General features: G+C 58.9%; 1 protein-coding gene across 4 annotated transcripts; it reads left to right on the forward strand.

Moving 5' to 3' along the window:
- The first annotated feature begins 1141 nt into the window (after positions 1 to 1141).
- Positions 1142 to 18869, forward strand: LOC123370186 (aldehyde dehydrogenase family 3 member B1-like). Of its 4 annotated transcripts, XM_045016487.1 has the most exons (11): positions 1142 to 1167; positions 5159 to 5268; positions 7187 to 7349; positions 9163 to 9273; positions 9505 to 9625; positions 11609 to 11694; positions 12062 to 12143; positions 12560 to 12946; positions 13276 to 13442; positions 14390 to 14489; positions 15052 to 15596. In XM_045016487.1, exons 3-11 carry the CDS (start codon positions 7188 to 7190, stop codon positions 15243 to 15245), a joined length of 1410 nt encoding a protein of 469 aa, XP_044872422.1. In that variant the 5' UTR covers positions 1142 to 1167; positions 5159 to 5268; position 7187; the 3' UTR covers positions 15246 to 15596. The 4 variants fall into 4 exon arrangements, with proteins under 4 accessions (XP_044872422.1, XP_044872418.1, XP_044872419.1 ...); XM_045016483.1 differs by lacking the exons at positions 1142 to 1167; positions 5159 to 5268 and adding an exon at positions 6538 to 6592 and having other exon boundaries at positions 15052 to 15594; XM_045016484.1 differs by lacking the exons at positions 1142 to 1167; positions 5159 to 5268 and adding an exon at positions 16395 to 18869 and having other exon boundaries at positions 7068 to 7349; positions 15052 to 15290.
- Positions 18870 to 21101: the final 2232 nt, after the last annotated feature.

Below are 21101 nucleotides of genomic sequence, written 5' to 3' on the forward strand. Positions count from 1 at the left end.
TACCTGGTTTTACTTCGGTTTAACAGCGGCTCGGGAGGGTGAATCTGTGGGACCTGCCCTTTTGCTGATCCAGTTTAACTGTGCACCTGCAGTTAATCCGGATTAATCTTTCTGTGTAGACAAGACTTGCCTCCCCTGTGCCTTGGTTCCCCACCTGCAGTCCGGGGGTGGGATCCACAGAGCCGCACTGCATGGGAGACTGGGGGGTGGTTGGAGAACAGGGGCCTAGGCAGTACTGCAAGCAAGAGGGACTATGGAAAGAGGGGGAGACACCATCCGGGGGGGGCAGGAGATTGGTGCTGAGGTTGGGAGAACCCCTTAGACAGCGGTTGCCCCGTGTGATTGGTATAATCAGTCCAAAGCTAGAGGTCCCGTTCCTTGTGGATGTGGGACTCAACCATGACAATGGGTGTACTGGGGGTCGTGCCCTTGTCCAGGCTGGCGAGTCCATTAGAGCCACGTTTGCTTCCTGTTGCTTTAGCAACGCGAATGGAGCTTGCACGTGCTGTGACAGCATCCCCCTTTGGGTGCCTGGCTTCCTGGGAGCCATTTGCAGCCCTCTGAAGTGTGACTTCCAGAGAGGCTGTTTCAAGGAGTGTCCACACCAACCCTCTGGCTTTAGCAGGAGATGGAGGTTCTCAGCAGCCCTTGAATCAGGCCTGGCCTTGCCTGAATTTGAGGACTTTTTGAGGCACTAACGCAATGAGCCCTTGGCTCAGCGAGCACCTACACATTCTAGCTCCTGTGGAACAATCAGTGCTCCCATGGCTATCCCCCAGTGCAGGGCCGATGGGGGGGGGGGGGGAGCTGGTACAAATTACCGGGGCCCGGCAGTCTGGAAGGGGGCCCGGCTTCGTCGGCCCTGTTTAGCTGGTCTGCCCTTGCTGGGGGCCCGAAAAAAATTTTCACCGGAGTCTGAACCCGCTCTCGGCGGCCCTGCCCCAGTGCGTTGAGATTTTTTTTTGCAGGTGCCTGCAAACTGCTGTACATCGCAGCTGTGCATGGGAGAGGTGTCCCAGGCGACGCTTTGCTGTGTGTGGATGGAAGGAATAAACGACAGGGAAGCAGGGCTGCTAATGCAGGCTCCCTGGGCATGACAGCAATGGCCAGTGTGTCGAACACATTAATTGTGGCCCAGATCAGTGTGCTGCACGCTGGGTATGGCAGGTGAGTCAGGCACCCAAGTGAGTGGAGGGTGTGTGGGCTGTGTGCTGTGGCTAGAGGATGTGCTCAGCACAGTGTGAGCAGCTAGTGCCACGCACCACAGTCATTCGGCAGGGTTCAGATGGCACCATTTCTCCTCTGGGCCAGCCTCGTCCCTGACACTGCTGCAGAAAGCCATAGGGCAGCGCTTACCTGCCCCCCTCCTGGCTAGAGATGAGCTGCTGGCCTAGGTGAGACTCGCGTTAGAGGGAGGCCGAGCAGGTGTGTGAATATTCAGGGCTGCCAGGAAGACCAGGGTTCAATTCCCTGCTCTGCTACAGAAGCCCTCAGTGCCCTTAGGCATGTCCCTTAGCCTCTGTGCCCCAGCTCCCAGCTGTGCAATGGGGCTCACAACCCGTCCCTGCTGCACTAGGGGTGAAAGGATAAACACACAAAGGAGTGTGAGGTGTCCAGATACTGCGGTGACAGGGGCTGGATAAGGACCTGAGATAGGGAGTGCAGCTGTTTACCCCAGTGCAAATCTCCTCTGACTCAAATTGTGTCCCCAAGGACCAGCCCTGGGCCAGGGGACATGCCCAGGACAGGGAGGGGAGCTGGCGGCCACATGGCGGTGTATCCCAGCTGATCTCCAGCCTGCCCCAGGAGGAGCCAGATGGGGAGGTCGGGGTCTGTTGCCCTGGGGCTCCTGTCTTCTCTTTGGCCCTCATGTGCCCTGTTGCTGCTCACGCCCCCTTGGGAGCCCCCTGGGAGGGTGTAGCAGCCCCTCATCCTTGGGGAATCTTTTGTGTGAATGAGCTCATCCCTTCCCAGGGGCCTGTGCAGTCCAGGAGCCATCCCAGGTCGCCAGGGGGTAGCAGGTGTCCCGTCCTTGGCAGGCAGCGGCTGCAGTCCCTAAGGGGTGCTGAGGGCACTAGGAGAGGTGTGCTGGGATAGCTATCCTGTTCGGAATATTGTGACAATGCCACTGTAGCCAGGTGGGCCACCCCCAGGGGAAAGTCCGTTTGCCAGTTCCCTGAGCAAAATAAACTATAGTGGCAAAAGGATTTGGATGGTTTTGCTGGTCTAGCTGGGTGTGCGCCAGGGCTCTAGCTGGTATAGAAATGTGAAGAAATCACCTCCATAACCTGCATTGCTAGGCCAGCGTACGTTTCTAGGGTCACTTTGGCCAGCTGCAGGTGTCTGGGATCGTGGGCAGGTGGGTGGCTGTGTGATGGCCCCATGTGGGGGTGCTGCCAGCCTGGTGATTACCAGGGCACAGGCACTTGCTGCTAACGGGGATGGCCCATGTTCCCAGCCTGGCACCCACCTCTCCATGCCCGGACCTCTCCAGGAAGGGGCTCTTTGCTGTTCCCCACACTGACCCCCCTGCTGCAGCTCTCTGTCCCCCTCTGATGGCTGCACCGGGTCACAGGGTTAGGGCTCTGCTCCTGTGCCCTCCAGCCAGGGACGCTGGCACTTGGGCAGTGGTGCCTCCTGAAGGCTCTGCGCCCCCCCAAACTGTCTCCCTTTGAATGAGGCTCTGCTGATTCCTGCCAGTGGCCTCCTTCCCCACCCGCTGCAGGGCCCCTGAGCCTGGATAGCTCCTACTCCTGATCGATGCTGGAGTGACTGACTGAGGCACTGCAGAATCCAGGCGTCCTGAGGCTGGTCCCTCGCAGCTGCAGTCAGTGCTACCCTGCTGGTTGGCAAACACGGGAGGAGCTGTGGGGTGGGGGTCAGGGAGTGCCACATGGGGTGGGCTGAGGACCCATCCAATTTAACCGCTTGCTGACTGCTGGGGGGGGGGCACTCAATTGGGAGGAGCTGTGAGGACAGAGCAATGGCCAGGGGCCGGGACATGAGCAGGAGAGAACCTGCTGTAATGCAGCTGACACTCTGGGGGTCGTCACACACACAGGGTGGAGCAGGTAACGAGAGCTGTGCTAATGTGGGATGGGACAGCAATCTGGGACAGCCAGTGCCAGGGGACAGCATGCCACAGGGCAGGGGATTCCCTAGCTGGCTGGGGAGCAGTCATGCTGGCAGAGAGCATAGGGCTGCAGACAGCTGTAGGATGGAGCTGCCCAGGACAGACCTGTACTGGCTCTGCCATGTTATCCTCTGGCAGGCAGGGCAGTGATGCTTACCCTGCCTGCTGGCCAGTATGGATGCCAGGCTCCCACTAGGGGGTGGGTGAGTCCTGCTCTGGGCCCAGGAGAGGGACTGGGTGGGGCCTTTCCCGTCCCTGTGGATTCCCGCTCAGGGGACCTTGTCCCAGGCGCCAGGGCTGAACCCTGTAGACTTTGGTACCTCCATGCAGATAAAACTCTAACCCCTGAACCAGCATCAGGCTCATCGCGGCAGGCTGACACATCGGGAATGCCAGGCAGCTGGGCACCGTCAGCACAGCAACTGTTGTAACCCCCGGCAGGGAGCGGGCTGGGTGCTGTGCAGAGAAGAGGTAACGCCAGTGAGGCTGGAGGGTTCCTGCGCCCCCTCTTACTCAGGAGCCTGGTGGGTCAGCGCTGCGTGAGTCTGGGGGAAGGTGGCCCCACTGGGGCATTGCCAACTGTGGAGATCCTTGAGGAGAGCACCCACAGAGAGACAGGGGGACATCAATGCATGGAGGGCAGCAAGGCCAAGGGACTCCCCGGCCCACGTTGGTCACCTTGGCACTGACCAACTGTCCCTGCTAATGCAGGCCCGGGACAGACTCTGTTTCTGTGCTGGAGACTCGGGCAGGCCCTGGCACCCCGTTCTTGTGCCCAGCAGCTCTGGGGAGTGGGTGCCTTGGTCCCTGTTCTCTGGGCTTTCCTGTTGAGGCCAGCGGGGGTGAGACATTTATCCAAGGGCCCAGCCCTTCCCCTGCAACACTCAAGTGAGGCCTGTGGGCCCAGACCACCCTTAGGGGCGTCCAAGTCAGGGTAGCAGGCCCTCTGCTGAGAAGGACTTCGAGTGGACAGAGAACCTGGGACAGAGCAACCCTGTGGGATCTTCCATCCCATGGCCAGCCCAGCCCCGCTCAGTGCTTCCCCCTCCCATCTCCTAGCCAGCCCTACCCTGCTCTGCTGACTCCAGCTCATGGGGCTCAGGTGTGGGGCTGTACAATTGGGGTGTAGCCATTTGGGCTGGGGCTAGAGCCTGGGTTCTGGGACCCCACAAGGGGGGACGGTCGTGGAGCCCAGCCTCCAGCTCCAGCCCCAGCCTGGACATGTGCCCTGCTATTTTTAACCCCATAGCCTGAGCCCCGCGAGCCTGAATCAGCTGAGGCGGGCTGCTGTGGGTGTTTTATTGCAGTACAGAGGTGGTGTTAGGACAGCACCTCTGCTCTGCATGAACAGGACTGAACTCCTAGGCCCAATCCAGCAGGCTGGAGGAATGAAGGGTTCACGGGATGCAATAACCCTTGACACCCCAGCCCCAGCAGGATACCCCCCCCACACACACCCCATGCCAGGTGCAGCATTTGTGGGACATTTCCTCTTCCCTTTACAGCTGAAAACACTATTGCCTCTTTGGCCCCAGCAGTTCATTCAGGCCTTGCCAGACTGTTTCCATTACAAGGAGAAACAGAGGCTTCGTGTCAGGGCTGTTCTTTGGTGCAATCCCATTTCTCCCCAAAGAACGCAGGCAGAGTCCGGTCCCCTGCACCCAGGAGAGACAAACAGGAGGCAGGTCCCTTGCTCAGAAATCCCAAGTCTGCCACTCCAGTGAGCTCTCTGCCCAAAGGCAGCCAGATCTCTGCTTCCTCCAGGGCCCCACTCTCTGCTGCATGGCTGCTCTCTTCACTCACACACACACAACCAATCCATTCCCCCTCTTGCTCCCCAACATTTGCAATCAGTCCCAGGGAAACCCCCTGGCTTGTGATTAGCTTTGCTCTGAGCCTCATTGCCTTCCTGTTGTTTCCAGCTATCACTACACAAAGGGATATGTAATTGCTCCATTCCTTTGGCTTGAAAGACAGGTGCTTAGCACAGCCATTGGCTTTAACCAGGTCTATGACTTTCTATAGATCAAAGCCACCAACATCTTCCAGGGTAACAACACGGACACAAACGGAGACATCCCAGGGAAGGCGCCCACGGGTAGCGACACAGGCAAGACGGACTCCAAAGCTGCTGGGTGAGGGGTTGAGTGCCTAGAGACACCAAGCTCTGTGGGTCACCACAGCTGTCAGGGAGGTGTGGTGCAGAGCTGAGTGAGTGAACTAGAAGGTTTAAGGCTTGGGGCAGCTGAACTCCCCCCCCCCCAAAGGGGGCCCAGCCCAAGCCCAAGCCCTGCTGGCTGCGGCAGGGTTAGGGCCTAGGAGGGGAGTGGCAGAGCTGGGCTCTTGCGCTAAGCCAGCAGTCCCTGCCCCTCAGAGCATCTCACTGGGGAGAGCACCCAATGGGGGAGTCTCCTCCCAACCAAACCAACACACAGCACAGGCCAGGCAGGCCCATCCTCACACTGCCAGCAGGGAGCCATGGGCCACAGGCCGGTAGGGTCACACCTGTGTGGGTCACTGATGGGAGGATAAATCAGGACTCTGACCACCAGACCCCACTGTCCTCCCCAACCCAGGAACGAACAGGAGCCCTAGCCTGCAGCCCTCCCTCACTCTAACCACTAGACATCACTCCCCAAGCTGGGCTACCACCAGGAGTCCTGGCTCCCAGCACACTGCTCTAACTAGGAGACCTGCCTGCCCCCTGCTCTAACCACCGAACCCCTCTCCCCTCCCAGGGCAGGGATTGAACCCAGGAGTCCTGGCTCCCAGCCTCTCCCACATCTCTCACCCACCCAACCCCACTCCCAGGGCAGGGACAGAACCCAGGAGTCCTGGCTCCCAGCCCCTCCCACATCTCTCACCCACCCAACCCCGCTCCCAGGGCAGGGACAGAACCCAGGAGTCCTGGCTCCCAGCCTCTCCCACATCTCTCACCCACCCAACCCCGCTCCCAGGGCAGGGACAGAACCCAGGAGTCCTGGCTCCCAGCCCCTCCCACATCTCTCACCCACCCAACCCCGCTCCCAGGGCAGGGACAGAACCCAGGAGTCCTGGCTCCCAGCCTCTCCCACATCTCTCACCCACCCAACCCCGCTCCCAGGGCAGGGACAGAACCCAGGAGTCCTGGCTCCCAGCCCCTCCCACATCTCTCACCCACCCAACCCCGCTCCCAGGGCAGGGACAGAACCCAGGAGTCCTGGCTCCCAGCACCGCGGGGCGCTGGCGGCTCTAGCTCTCTGCCCTGCGGGGCGGAGCCGTGACCGCATCATCGGTCAAGAAATGGCAGCGAGCGAAGAGCCACAACATGATTCGTCCCCTGGCTGAGCCCCGGCCCAGCCGATCACCGTCCTGCCCTCGAGGTCCGCTGCCCAATCACCATCAGCCTAACGGGAAGGGGGCGGGGCTGTGCCAATCACAAAACTGCCGGGATTGTTTCCTGGCTCGGAGGGGGATCAGGTACTGGGGGCGGGGCTTGCTGCAGGGGTTGGGGGCTGTGGAGATGGGTGTGGTCAGAGGCAGCAGGGATAGGCAGGGGCTGCAGGGGGTGGGGGTTAGGGGCTCAGAGGCAGTGGGGATGGGCAGGGGCTGCAGGGAGGTGGGGGTTAGGGGCTCAGAGGCAGTGGGGATGGGCAGGAGCTGCAGGGGGTGGGGGTTAGGGGCTCAGAGGCAGCAGGGATAGGCAGGAGCTGCAGGGGTTGGGGGTTAGGGGCTCAGAGGCAGTGGGGATGGGCAGGGGCTGCAGGGAGATGGGGGTTAGGGGCTCAGAGGCTGTGGGGATGGGCAGGGGCTGCAGGGAGATGGGGGTTAGGGGCTCAGAGGCTGTGGGGATGGGCAGGGGCTGCAGGGAGATGGGGGTTAGGGGCTCAGGCTGTGGGGATGGGCAGGGGCTGCAGGGAGATGGGGGTTAGGGGCTCAGGCTGTGGGGATGCAGGGGGAAGGATTGGAGGCTGTGGAGATGGGTGGGGGTCAGTGGCTGGGTGGATGGAGAGCTGGGGATGGGGCGAGGACTCTGGGTCCCCCCAGCACAGACTGACCCACCCCCTCCTCCAGCATGAACCCCTATGTGGGTTTGGTGAGCAGCCTGCGCGCTGCCTGGCTCACGGGGAAGACGCGCGCCGCTGAGCACCGGGTCTCCCAGCTGGAGGCGCTGCGCCGCTTCCTGGATGAGAAGAAACAGCCCATCCTGGACGCCATGGCCTCGGACATGCGCAAGGTGAGCCGGATGGGGCTGAGCCCAGCGCAGGGCAATGGGGGGGCAGGTCTCCCTGTAGGGCAGGGTTGGGGGGCATGGGGGTCTCCCTGGGGATCCCCCACAGCGCAGGGGGCGCACTGGGGTCTTGTCTGCCCAGGTTCCTGGCCCACCCTCCTCCCCGCAAGAGTGGAGGACTGTGGGTCATGCGCTAAGCGAGGTGACGGCACGGCGGCGTGTAGTCCCCTCTCTCCTCCCATGGGGGCGGGTCTGTGTCTGTGCAGGTGGGGGTGTTTTGTTAGGGCCTAGTTAAATGTCCTTACTACCCTGGGTTCTGTCAGCGAAGGCCCATGGGAGCAGCACCTGCCCTTGGACGGGGAAGGCTGGGACAGTTCCTGGGACAGTTTGTTCCCTGGGCTGTGATCAGCCCCTGAGGAGACTCTGTCTCCTGCACAGACCAGCTTTGCCTGGTGGCAGAGAGTCCCCCTGGCCCAAGGAGTGGAGCTGTCAACCCCGGTCCCCATCCCAAGGGTTTAGGCTCTGTTAGATGCGCCGGGCCCAGGCAATGGAGCGCTGACATGCGCTGGATCCAGCCCTGGTCTCTCTAGTCCATGGGGCACCAGTGCCGGGCGAGAGGACTGGGTGAGGGGCTCCTGGCAGCCGGTGGTGCTGAGGAGACGCACTGTGGTGACCTACTGGCGTCTCCTGTTGGTGGGACGGCTCCGTGCCCAGACCTGTCATGTTGCTGGGGGCCAGCTGGGAGGTGACAAAAGCGAGGAGATCCAAGGCCAGGGATCGCCCGCCGAGATGGGTTGGCATCTCTCAGCTGCCCGGAGCTGGCAGAAGGCCTCATGCACCCCGACGGCTGCGTGAGTCTGGTGTTGGTGAGGAGTCCAGATGCCTCTGGCCCGGGGACCGCACTGACCTATGGGGGGACCCTTTGCCAGGGGAGATGACACTGCATCTGCCCCCACCCCAGTGAGCTTCCCCCTGCTGGTCCCATCCTGGCCCCACGCCGCCCTCGGGGTCTGTAGTGGTGGATGGGCAGGGCTGTGTGCCCCAGGCCATGGTGGTGTCATGGTCTATGCCCCAGTCTTTAAACAGTTGCTCGGAGGAGCCCTTCAGTGCGCCAGGCCCCCCAGAGGTCCCACTCCTCCTTCAGGGCCGGCCACGTGGCCTCACTGCCTCCGAGAGGGAGCCTGTGGGCTCCAGCCCTCCTGCTTCACCCTGAGAGTTCTGCCCAGCGCCTCCCACTGAGCCAGACTCCTGCTTGGAGCCTTTTACCCCTCGGGGATCAATGCCCGTCTGTCAGGATCTGCGGCGACTCCAGGCCGCCCTTTCCAAACCAGGTAACCTGTGTCACCTAGAATCCAGGGTCGACAAGGCAGCAAAGCATTAGTGGGGGGGCAGAGGGAGGGACAGAGGGCCAGCCCCTAACCCTGTAGGCCCTGTGCCATGCTCTGATCCTCTGAGCTCCAGCTCCACTCGCTCTCCCCTCATCTGTGCTTCTGTTTCCCAGCAGCAGTTGCAAGCCCAGGCTGTTAACACTGTCCTCTCTGCTGCTGCCCTCAGGAGCCCAGCCTGCATCGGCCTCCCTGCCACTCAGAGTTAAGGGCCCACTGGCTGGGCATCCATTATCTCCTCCGGGGCCTCTGTTCCCAGGGGCAGGCTCCGTTCAGTTCACCGGAGCAATTCTGCTCTCCAGCCAGCCGGCTATGGGATTCAGGCACCTCTAGTGCCTGGCAGTAGGGTGCACGGAGGCACGCAGCATCCAGATCAAAGTAGTACCAGAATGGGCATGGCCGGGGATGAAGCTAATGCTGCTCTGTGCCTCCAGCCCCCCTTCGAGGTGGAGCTCTCTGAGATTATCATGGTCAAGAACGAGGTCAACTACGCGCTCAACAACCTGTCCAACTGGATGAAGGACGAGGGTGTGGACAAGAACCTGGTAAGGGGGAGATGCATCCTCGGGGCTGAGCTCCCCCCGAGTGAAATGTGGGGAGAAACACCCCCCCAGGCCTATGCCTGTGACAGCCGGAAACAAGCACCCAAGGCTGAGCCGGGACCTGCCCCCATGGCCAAGCCAGGGCTCCTGTCCTCCCGGTCCAGTTCACTTCCCCACCCCTCAGGACCTGGGACCCGCTCTCTGGAGCTCCTGACACCCAGGCCTCCCCTGCAGGTGACTCAGCTGGACACGGCCTTCATCCGGAAGGAGCCCTATGGAGTGGTGCTGATCATTGGGCCCTGGAACTACCCCTTGCAGCTCATCCTGGTGCCCCTGGTCGGGGCCATCGCGGCCGGTGAGTCAGGGAGTAGGGACACTTTCCACCACAGCATGGTCCCTACCCCCCAGCCTGGAACCTGCTCCAGGCAGAGCTCCCACCCCCAGCATGGTCCCTACTGTGATGGGTTCTCCCCCGGGTGCCACCTGGAACTGGGGTATCACTGAGCCGCCTGTGACCCACCTGCTTGGGCTCCCTCTCACAACTGTGCTGCTGTGACAAACCACAAAGCCCTCCAGCCTTCACTTTCACCAGCATTCACACAGGTAGGGACACACCCAGCTGCAATGACACGTTGGTTCTTTAGAATCATAGAATATCAAGGTTGGAAGGGACCTCAGGAGGTCATCTAGTCCAACCCCCTGCTCAAAGCAGGACCAATTCCTAAATGGCCCCTCAAGGATTGAAGCCACAGCCCTGGGTTTAGCAGGCCAATGCTTAAACCACTGAGCTATCCTTCCCCCTCTAACCATTAGCTTCCTAGCCTGGGACTGCAGAGCAGTACCATCCTGCCCTGGTCAAATCTGGCCAGTATATGGGTTTCATACCCGCTCCGCCTCTCAATTAATGTGAAGAGAGCAATTTCTCTTCATTCTCTTCATCTCTTCATCAAAAATGCGCAGTTGTGGTAACCAAGCAGAGATTTTCCCCAAGCACTCCAGTCAAAGTTCATGGGTTTAAATTAAAACAAAAACAAGTTTATTAACTACCAAAGATAGATTTTAAGTGATTATAAGTGATGGCAAATAGATCAAAGCCGATCACTTAGCAAATAAACAAAACGCAAACTAAACTTAATATACTAAATAGATTGGATATGAATGAGCAGATTCTCACCCTGAGAAATGATACCATCAGGCTGCAGATTCTTAAGGCACAAGCTGCACTTGCTTTACAGCTTGGAATCCCCAGGTCCTTCACACACAGGCTAGAAATCCCCTTAGCCTGGGTCCAGCACTTTCCCCAGTTCAGTCTTTGTTCCTCAGGTGTTTCCAGGAGTCTTCTTGTGTGAGGAGTGAAGAACCCCAGATGATGTTACTCTCCTGCCTTATATAGCTTTAGCGTATGACAGGAAGCCTTTGTTCCTGCAGCTTGGTTCTCAGACCAGTTTGTGGAAAAATACTGACATCCCAAGATGGAATAGCGTGGTCACATGTCCTTGTAGAGTCACAGCATCCATCAGGGGCGGCTCCAGGCCCCAGCATGCCAAGCGCGTGCTTGGGGCGGCATGCTGCGGGGGGCGCTCTGCCGGTCGCCGGGAGGGCGGCAGGCGGCTCCAGTGGACCTCCGGCATGCATGCGGAGGGTCTGCTGATCCCGCGGCTCCGGTGGAGCATCCGCAGGCACGTCTGCAGGAGGTCCACTGGAGCCACGGGACCGGCGACCGGCACAGTGCCCCCCGCGGCGTGCCGCCGTGATTGGGGCGGCGAAATGGGTAGAGCCGCCCCTGGCAGCCATTACTCTCGGACTGTCTGTAGTGTGCTCAGGAAGGCTCCCCAGGTGGGGGATAAGCTTCTCCTAAGGCCTATTGTTTTTCCTAGTGGCCCTTTGCCCTGAATAGGCCCTTCACAACCATCTATCTAGGCTAAAAGCATCTTGTCCGGTGGGCATTATCCAGGTGTAACAACATTTGAAGTATAGATACAGAGTCAGTATTTATAACTTCATATACATGCATACAAATAGGATAATCATATTCAGCAAATCATAAGCTTCCCAATGGCCCCTTACATGACCCATCTTACATAAAATGCATCATAATTATGCCATAATCATATCATAATAATATCACGGTGAGAATATGGGGTGTAGTGTCACACCCACATCCTCTGGGCCAGGGCTCCTGACCCACAACTTTCCCCAGCCCCAAATGAGGCTCCTGGTGTGTTCCCCAGGGACACCTCCCTGCAGTGCTCCCCGGTGGTGGGTTGGGGTGCTGCGGCGAGGCCCTGGGGAGGGGAGGTGTCTGTGCTGCGCAGTAACATCCCGCCTGCCCCCCCAGGGAACTGTGTGATCATCAAACCCTCCGAGATCAGCAGCAGCACTGAGAAGCTCCTGGCTGAGACGCTGCCCAGCTACCTGGACAAGGTAAGGAGCTGCCCCCCCCCCCGGGCACCACGCCCATCTCCTGTTCCCAAAGCGCTGAGCCACTCCTGCAGGCCTAGCACCATGCCCAGCCCCCTACCCCATGCCAAGCTGGCCCCCATGCCCCAGCCCCCAACACCCAGCTTTCCTCTGTGCCTCCACAATACCTCGAACAATGCATCCCCACACCCACTGAGCTGCTCCCCAGTGCCCCCTTCCCCCCAACACCCGTCAGTGCCGGAAGCCAGCGTGACGGGGACAGGGCCACAGGGAGCAGAGAGGGGAACAGTACAGCAATGGGCAGGGGTGAGGCAGAGTAAAGGGGGAAGGATGAGGATCACCCCACACACCCTCCCCTCTCCGATTGCAGGACTGCTTTGCTGTGGTGACCGGGGGCCCTGCGGAGATGACCCAGCTGCTGGAAAACAAGTTTGACTACATCTTCTTCACAGGTATGTCCCAAGTGACCCAGCCCCCGCCCCTCTCCATGGTCACCTCCCCTTCCACTCCAAAGGGCACCGTCCAGCCCCCCTACCCACGTCCTCTGCCTTCCCCCTCCCAGGGGCTGCCCCCAGAGCCCATTGCCACAGTGCACACTCAGGGCCCAGCCAGTGGCTCTGGGCCCCTCGGCGTTGTCCTGACTGGGCCAGGAGGGGGCCCTCTGGGGCTGGGATCCCAGCTGAGTGACTCTCTGAGCCCTGAGGCCCCTGAAGGTGGGGGCTGGGAGTGACTGGAGCCCCCAGCCAGATGCAGGGTCCTTCCCCTTGACGGGGTAGCTGGGGCTGCCTGCATCCCAAGGCCCCTGGCGCCCCAGGCCGATGGAAGAGTGGCGGGTCTCTGCCCTGACGCGTCTCTCCCACCCCCGCAGGCAGCCCCCAAGTGGGCAAGATCGTGATGGCAGCTGCGGCCAAGCACCTGACGCCGCTGACGCTGGAGCTGGGGGGCAAGAACCCCTGCTACGTGGCCGACGAGAGCGACCTGCAGAACGTGGCCAGCCGGCTGGTCTGGGGGCGCTGCCTCAACGCGGGGCAGACCTGCGTCGCGCCTGACTACGTGCTGTGCAGCGCGGAGACGCAGGAGAAGCTGCTGCCCGCCCTGCGCCACGCCATCACCCAGTTCTTCGGTCCCGAGCCCCGGGAGTCGCCTGACTTCGCCCGCATCATCAGTGACAAGCAGTTCCAGCGCATCCGGGCCCTGCTGGGCAGCGGGCGCGTGGCCATCGGGGGGCAGACGGATGAGAGGGAGCGCTACATCGGTGAGGGCTCCGGGGGACCCATCCATGCCGGGGCTCGGGGCTCCGGGGGACCCATCCATGCCGGGGCTCCGGGGGACCCATCCATGCCAGGGCGTGGGGGCTCCGGGGGACCCATTCACATCAGGGAGCAGGGGTCTTGGGTTGAGGATCCAGGGATCCAGGCAGGGTACGGGGAGCCCTGATGGTGGAGAAATGAGCACTGGGAGCTCTGGTGGCAGGGCAGGTCCTGTGGGGAGCTCCGGTGCCAGGGCAGGGCTGGATGGGGGCAGACCCATGGTGGATGAGGGCTGCCATGTGCCCCTGTGCAGTGAGTGATGCCCCCCCCACAGCCCCCACGGTGCTGGCGGACGTGCAGCCGTCAGACCCTGCCATGCAGGAGGAGATCTTCGGGCCCGTCCTGCCCATCGTCACCGTGCCCAACGTGGACGAAGCCATCGCCTTCATCAACCGCCAGGAGCGGCCGCTGGCCATGTACGTCTTCGCCTCCGACAGCAAGGTGCGGGGCAGGGATCTAGGGCGAGTTCTGGCTGAGGACTCATGCCCGAGCCCAGGGCAGGCTCCGTGCCGGAACCGGCCTTTCACCCGTTCACTGCTGGGGCAGTGTGACCCCCTCCCCGGATCCTGGGGCCAGTCTCCACAGGAGAACGGCTCTGCTTGGCTCCCCACACGCTGCCCGGGTCTGGTCACCCCTCCCGGAGGGAAGCAGCTGTGTGGGAGGGGCTCCGGGTCAGCTGATGTGGCAGCACTGGGGTAGCTGCGGGTGGGTATCAGGCACAAATTGGGGCTCCCTCACCCCCTGTCATTGAGTCCCCAGGCGATGCTCTGGAACTGCTCCCCACGAAGCCAGTGAGGACGTTGGGGAGCCTCCTCTCCCTTGGAGCAGACTGTCTTCAGGGTGAGAAGTTCACACGGCTTCACCTCCTGGGTCTCTCCTTGGAGTATTCAGCATATGCTCCTCCGTGCGCTTCCCACAGCGAGTCCGCCTAGGCGGGGTCCTGGGGAAGCCACAGGGTCCTGCTCCCTCACTTCGCTTCGCAGTCAGACGCGACTCTCAGCCAGCCAGTAAAGCAGAGGTTTATTAGATGACAGGAACACGCTCTAAAACAGAGCTTTTAGGTACAGAGAACCGGACCCCTCAGCCGGGTCCATTCTGGGGCCCAGTGAGGCAGACCCCCACGTCTGCACTCACTCCTCGTCCCCAGCCAGCTCCAGACTGAAACCCCCTCCTTTCTGGCCTTTGTCTCTTTCCTGGGCCAGGAGGTCACCTGATCTCTTTGTTCTCCCACACCTTTAGCATTCCCCTTGCAGGGGGGAAGGGCCCGGGCCATTAGTTGCCAGGAGACAGAGTGTCGGACAGAAACTGAGGCACCCACACAGTATTCAGAGGAAACATTAAGAACCGTCCCACTTCGTCACCCCCCCCCCATCTCTGCTTCCCCCAAGCTGGTGCGTCGGGTGCTGGAGAGGACGAGCAGCGGCGGATTTGGTGCCAACGACACCATAATGCAGATGACGCTAATCTCTCTGCCCTTCGGTGGGATTGGTACGTCTGGGCCCCAGCTAAGCCCTGTTCCCTGCCCCCAGCCTGGGGCTGAGCCCCTGAGGGGGAGCATGGCTGGGCCCCGTGACTGAGCCATGTGCTATGGGCAGGGCCCAGTGGGCTGGGATCGTACCATGGGGGTGGCTGGGCCCTGTGACTGAACCGCGCTGTGTGGGGAGGGCCCAGTGGGCTGGGATCATGCCGTGGGGGTGTGTGGCTGGGCCCCGTGACTGAACCGCGCTGTGTGGGCAGGGCCCAGTGGGCTGGGATCGTACGGGGTGGGGTGGGGGCATGGCTGGGCCCTGTGACTGAACCGCGCTGTGTGGGCAGGGCCCAGTGGGCTGGGATCGTACGGGGTGGGGTGGGGGCGTGGCTTGGCCCTGTGACTGAACCGCGCTGTGTGGGCAGGGCCCAGTGGGCTGGGATCGTACTGGAGGGGGGGGTGGGGGTGTGGCTGGGCCCCGTGACTGAACCGCGCTGTGTGGGCAGGGCCCAGTGGGCTGGGATCGTACCGTGGGGTTGGGCATGGCCCTGAGCCTGTATCCGAGCTCTGCTCTGTTTCTAGGGAACAGCGGGCTGGGCTTGTACCACGGCAAGTTCAGCTTCGACACTTTCTCTCACCACCGCGCCTGCCTCCTGCGCAGCATGGGCCTGGAGACCATAAACGCCCTGCGCTACCCCCCCTACAGCGAGCGCAAAAAGGGGCTGGTGCTCTCCACCTTCGGGATCAAGCGCAAGGGCACCTGCACCCTGCTGTGACGGGAGGGTCGGCCCAGACCTGCCACCCAGCACCACACAACCCAGGTGTTGCCTGACTGCCATGGAGGGGAGGAGCAGCTGGCTTGAGCCCCCCCAGCTGACCTAGGAAATCTGACACCCCCCAACCCCCCTTCCACAGATTAAAGACACTCTCCAGCCTTCCTCTTTCCCCCACTGATGATGGAAGAAAATGATCTGGAATATTTAAGATTCAGTGTCCTAACACAGCGTTTCTCAAACGGGCGTCCACCGGCTCCACTGATCAACTCCTCCCTCAACTCCTCTCCCTCCCAGTGCCTCCTGCAGGCCGGGGAACAGCTGTTCAGTGGGGTGCAGGAGATGCTGGGCGGGAGGGGAGAGGAGAGGGGATGGGGTGCACTTGGGGAAGGGGGTGGAAGGAGGCAGGGAAGATGAGGGGCAGGGGCGGGAAGAGGTGGGGTGGGGCCTTGGGGGAAGGGGTGGAGCCTAGAGTTGAGCAGGGGACTTGGGGTTCTGCAAAAAAAAAGTAAATCTAAATGAGAGTCCTCAGGTTGCTAATGTTTGAGACCTGCTGTCCTAACAGATAAAGCACAAGGTATTAGTTGGTGTCTGCTACAGCCACCGAATCGCACTAGGGCTGGCCCCCTGCCCCGCCTCTTTTGGCTGAGGCCACAGCCCCGCTTGCTGGTCTCAGCCCCACTGTGGCCCTACCCGGGATGGGGAGGAGCCCGAGAACTCCGCCCCTCCCCCGGCTACACAAGGTCTGAGGAGGCTTAGCCTCTATTACGCACTGTGCATGCACTAGGGAATAGGATGACCAGAGCCTTATACATCGTAATGTGTAGGGAAAACACTGCGTGATCATGGGGGACTTTAATTTGAGAGCCATGTGCTGGAGGTGTCATGCTGGCAGCACTGAAACACCCTTGGAATTTTGAAACGTGTTAGATGCCAAGTTCCTCCCTCAAAAAGTGTTGCTGCCAATGTGGGGGAAATTCTTTATTAGCTCTGGTCCTGACCGATAAAGAGGAACTGGTAACAGAACTGAAAATGAATGGGGTTAGGTATAAGGGCTTAGGTATAGGTCTGGACCCGTAATATATAATACATGCTGCTTTAAAAGCGTCTCTCAGGCTGGATTGGGTAAGACTCATTTCTATTCAAGAGCTGGTAACAGTCGGGGATCTCTCACAGACACCTGCCTCTTATCCTGGAAGGACACACTGATGTACGTTTATCCTCTGGTGCTGCTACTTTCCAAAGTGCTGCTCAAAAATCAAGAAGGATTGTGCTTGCGTGATCGTTGTAGCACTGGCTTGGCCTCGTCAGCATGTTTCTCTACTCTGCTGACCCTGTCCGCCAGACCTCCCTTGACACTACCTCCAGAACTAGACCTGATCTCACAAGAGCAGGGTTGCCTGCTGCCCCAACCTGGCGGCTCTTCATCACGCGCTATGGACACTCCATGGTTGACTCCACAGGAAGCCGACTGTTCAGAGAACATGCAAAACATTCTCCTAAATAGCAGAAAGCCTTGTGCCTAGATACATTTACCTGTTAACGTGGAAGCGGTTCTCCTCATGGTCTCAGAATAAAGATGTGTTCTGGACTGTTTGTTCCGCCTGAAACAACAAGGCCTGGCTGTTAGTTCTGTCAGAGCTCACTAGCAGCTATCTCTGCTTTCCAGCCTCAAAGTGCAGCTCGCTCAGGATTTTCCAATTGCATGTAAATTAGGTACTTAACGGGTCTGGATAGACTCTCTCCGCAGGTGGCAGATTTAATCCTTAGAATTTCAATCTACTGTTATCAGGGTCGAGGGGTCCACCCTTTGAACGAATGGCTGCCTGCTCTTTACTTCATCTTTCCACAAAAGGGGTGTTTGGGGTAGGAATTACCTCTGTGAGAAGAGTGGGGGTGTATGAGCCTTGGTAGCTGACCCTCCTTACCGTACCATTTAGGCTGAGAGGAGAGTCCTAACTAAGGGTGGAACAGGAGCGGCACCTATAAAACCAGGGGGCTGGTGGCAGAAAGAGGCTGCAGGGAGGAGAGCTGCAGTCGCTGTCCCTGGGGTAAGGGAGAGAAAGGGGCATTGGCCCCAAGAGGGTGGGTCTGTCTAGTAGACCAGGAGGACATAGGGGTTTAGCTAGGATGGACAATGCAAGCCTGGGATAGGCAAGGTCGGGAGTAGTCTAGGGGTGAGGCAGGAAGGTTTGGGGTAGTTGCTGGAGATAGGACCCCTGGACCGGAACCCAGAGTAGAGGGTGGGCCTGGGTTCCCCTACAGCCCCTGAAGGAGTGGCATGATCTGGGCAGTGATCGTGAAGACCGTCTGGGAAGGTTCATCCCAGTCACTGAGGGGGTGTGGCTCAGCCAGGAGTGTGCCTGGGATGCTGTGGAGGACTTTGTAGAACCTCGGAAGGGGAGGACCAGTGTGTACTTGGCTGGAGGGCTAAGCCCTGAAGATGAGGCCAAGGAACAGCAAGAGGAGGGTGTCCGGCTGAAAGAGCTAAGCCCCAGAGCAGCCAGCAGGGGGTGCCCCTAGCGGTGACTGGCAAACCCCATGATAGCAGCAGAACTGGACACAGGATTCCAGCAGCAGTCACGCCAGTGCCAAGTATACAGGTAAAATCATCTCTCCTACTCCAGATTCCCGTTTATGCATCCCAGAATCCCATTGGCCCTTTTGGCTGCAGCCTTACACTGGGAGCTCATGTTCAGCTGATTATTCATCACAACCCCCAAGTCTTTCACAGAGTCACTGCTTCCCAGGATAGAGTCCCCCATCCTGCAGGTGTGGCCAATATTCCTTGTTCCTAGATGTAAACATTTATGTTTAGCCATATTCAAATGAATCTGGTTTGCTTGAACCCTGTATCAGTGACCCGTAATCTTCATTATTTACCACTTCCCTAATCTTTGCATCATCTGCAAACTATCAGCAATGATTTTGTTTTCTTCCAAGTTGATAAAAATGTTAAATAGCATAGGGCCAAAAACTGAACCCTGGGTGACCCCCCACTAGAAACACTCGTTCAATGATGTTTTGCCATTTATATTAATACATTTTGAGATATGGCACTTAGCCAGTTTTTAATCCATTTAGCGTGTGAGACGTTAATTTTGTATTATGTTAGCTTTTAATCAAAATGTGATACCAAGTGAAATGCCTTACAGAAGTCTATTACATCAATACTATCACCTTTATCAGCGAAACTTGTAATCTCATAAAAAAGATATTAGGTTGGTTTGACAGGATCTATTTTGCATAACTCCGTGTTGACGGGCAGTTATTACATTGCCCTCTTTTTATTCAATATTAATTTGTTCCTGTATCAGCTGCTTCATTATCTTGTCCAGGATTGATGTCAGACTGACAGGCCTATAATTACCCAGGTTATCCAGTTTAATTATTGGCACAACATTCACTTTCTTCCGGGGCATCCCCAATTTTCTGAGATGTATTCAACATCCTTAATGGACCAGCAGTTCCTCAGTCAGCTCTTTTAATGCTCTTGGGTGGAAGTTATCCAGGCCTGCTGATTTAAAAATGTCTAATTTTGGTAGTTGCTGTTTAAAATCCTGCTGAGATACTAGTGGAATGGAAAGAGTCATCATATTTCACAACTACATCATACAGCTTTTTCCCAAATACTTACAGAAATATTTACAGAACACTTTTGTTATTTCTGGCATTATTATTGACCATTCTATTTCCATCTAGTAATGGACTGATACCATGTTATGATTCTTTTTGTTTCTAGTATATTTTTAAACGTATTGTCCTTAACTCTGCGGGCAATAGATTTTTCCTTGGGTCCTCTTGCTTCCCTTATCAACTTTCTACTATTCCTAGCTTCTGATTTCTATCCATTACTATCAACCTGCCTTGTCTTCCATTTCTTATATATATTCTATTACTAACTTCACTTTCCTCTAAGTTAGGTTGGTTTTTTAGCCAGTGGGGTCTTTCTTCTTGACTGACTTCTTTGGGTATCTAGTGAAATGTTTTTAAACAATTCCTAAATCTCATTCCAAATGGTTTTTAATTGGGAGACAAGGACTGGGGTGTGGTTGTGGCTAGGCAAGGCAGGATGAGTGAGGCAGTGGGGGTTGTCTGGCTGGGTGGAGCGGGATGGGTGAGGTGATGGGGGCTGTTTTTAGCTGGGCAGGGGGGATGGGTGAGGCACTTTGTGTCCTCATCTATGGAGCACAGTCATGGCCCCACTGGGCACTACCATTGCACATGGGAGCACGTGCCCATCTAAAGTGGAATACCCTGGCCCAGCGGCTGTAGGAACAGTTCCTGGTGGGTCAGTCCCAGTTCTTCTCGCTGGGCCAATTCCACAAGTGAGATGAAAAGGAAACTGGAACAACACAAACTCCTTCATGTGCAATAAAAAGGGAAGAGGTTTCCTAGACCGTCTTTGGACCTGGGCCCCTGAGCCCCAGCTAGGAGCACAAAGGCTGCGTGGGGCAGCCACAGTGGAGGGACCCACCCTTGCCCCATGGGATTCGCTATTTGCCAGGGCCCAGGGACGTGGGTTTTGTTTTGTCCCCGAGGGAGGAGCGTGTGGCCGAGGGGCTAAGTCTGCGCATATGCAGACAGTAATGTGGCACGGTCAGTCTGCACGGCAGGGCTCAGCCACCCAGTCTGTGCCTCTGGGGGCTACTCCCAGCTCTGCCATGGGGAGCCTTGGTTTGCGGCTGGCCCTGCTAAGGAATTCCACACCCCCACTGCCCAGAGAGCCCACAACCAGCTCTCAGGGGCTTCCCCCTCGAGCGCCCGGCCCCAGAGGCACTGAGCTGTGGCCATGGGGAAGAACAGAGGGACGGGGCCCTTGGAGCTGGCTTGGGCCACTTGCAGTGAAGGACTTGAAAATTAACTCACACCTTGAATTTAGCCCACTGGGGCCACCCACAGCCCCCTCTTATCCCAGCCCTGGGCTCCCCCCACAGCTCTTCCAGTGCCCCTCAATCCTTACCCTCAGCCCCCCTGCTGTCCCAGCCCTGGGCTCCTCCCACCCCCAGCTGTGCCAGTGCCCCTCAATGCTGACCCACAGACCCCTGCCATCCCAGCCCTGCCCCCCTCGCTAGTGCCCCTCAATCCCAACCCGCAGGGCTCCCCCCGGCTGTTGCTCCTTGTCTTTCATTCTCCCACAAGCTGCTCCTTGGCAGCAGGGAGAAGATGGGGGTGGGGGGCAGACCCTGGCCATTCTGGCTGCTGTGCCTAGTCCCCTCTCTGGGGGCCTCACCCCAGCCCCGCCCATGCTGCCGGCTGAGCCAGAGCCAGGGAGGGCGAAGGACCTGCAGGACCAGGCCAGGCAGGCGAGTTCAACACCGAATCTTTACTAAACCAAAATCTACGCAGGGCAAAGCACGGAGCAGGGGGCCCAGGCAGCGAGGGGTGGACAGCAGAGAGTATGATGGGAGCATGAGGCTAAGCCAGCACAGGGGGCATGTCTGAGGCAGGAGTGAGTCCCTGAGAGCAGGCTGGGTCGCAGGCTGCCCTTACTGCCCCTTCAGCCCGCATCCCGCTCGGAGCAGGGTCCTTCGGCTCCAGGACACCTGTCCCCAGCATGCAATGGGAGGATGGCACTGCCCTTCCCGGGCAACACAGCAGCAGCCTGACAGGGGCACCAGTGTGGGAGGGCACCACTGGGATTACATGGCCCACATGTCTCCTTGGGGGGGCAGACACCTGGCCTGGGGGCATCATTCCTGGGCAGCCCCCTTGGCATTTCCCCCCTCCCAGCATCTGTCTCTGTGGGGGATGTGGGGTGGGGGAAGCTCTCTCCCCATCACCCAAGAAGCAAGAGGCTGGGCTAGGACAGGCAGGAGTTCCCAGAGCTGGGATGGAGGAAGCTGTGCCCGTCTCCTA

This window comes from Mauremys mutica, chromosome 4, assembly GCF_020497125.1.
Source record: "Mauremys mutica isolate MM-2020 ecotype Southern chromosome 4, ASM2049712v1, whole genome shotgun sequence".
Taxonomy (NCBI): Eukaryota; Metazoa; Chordata; order Testudines; family Geoemydidae; genus Mauremys; species Mauremys mutica.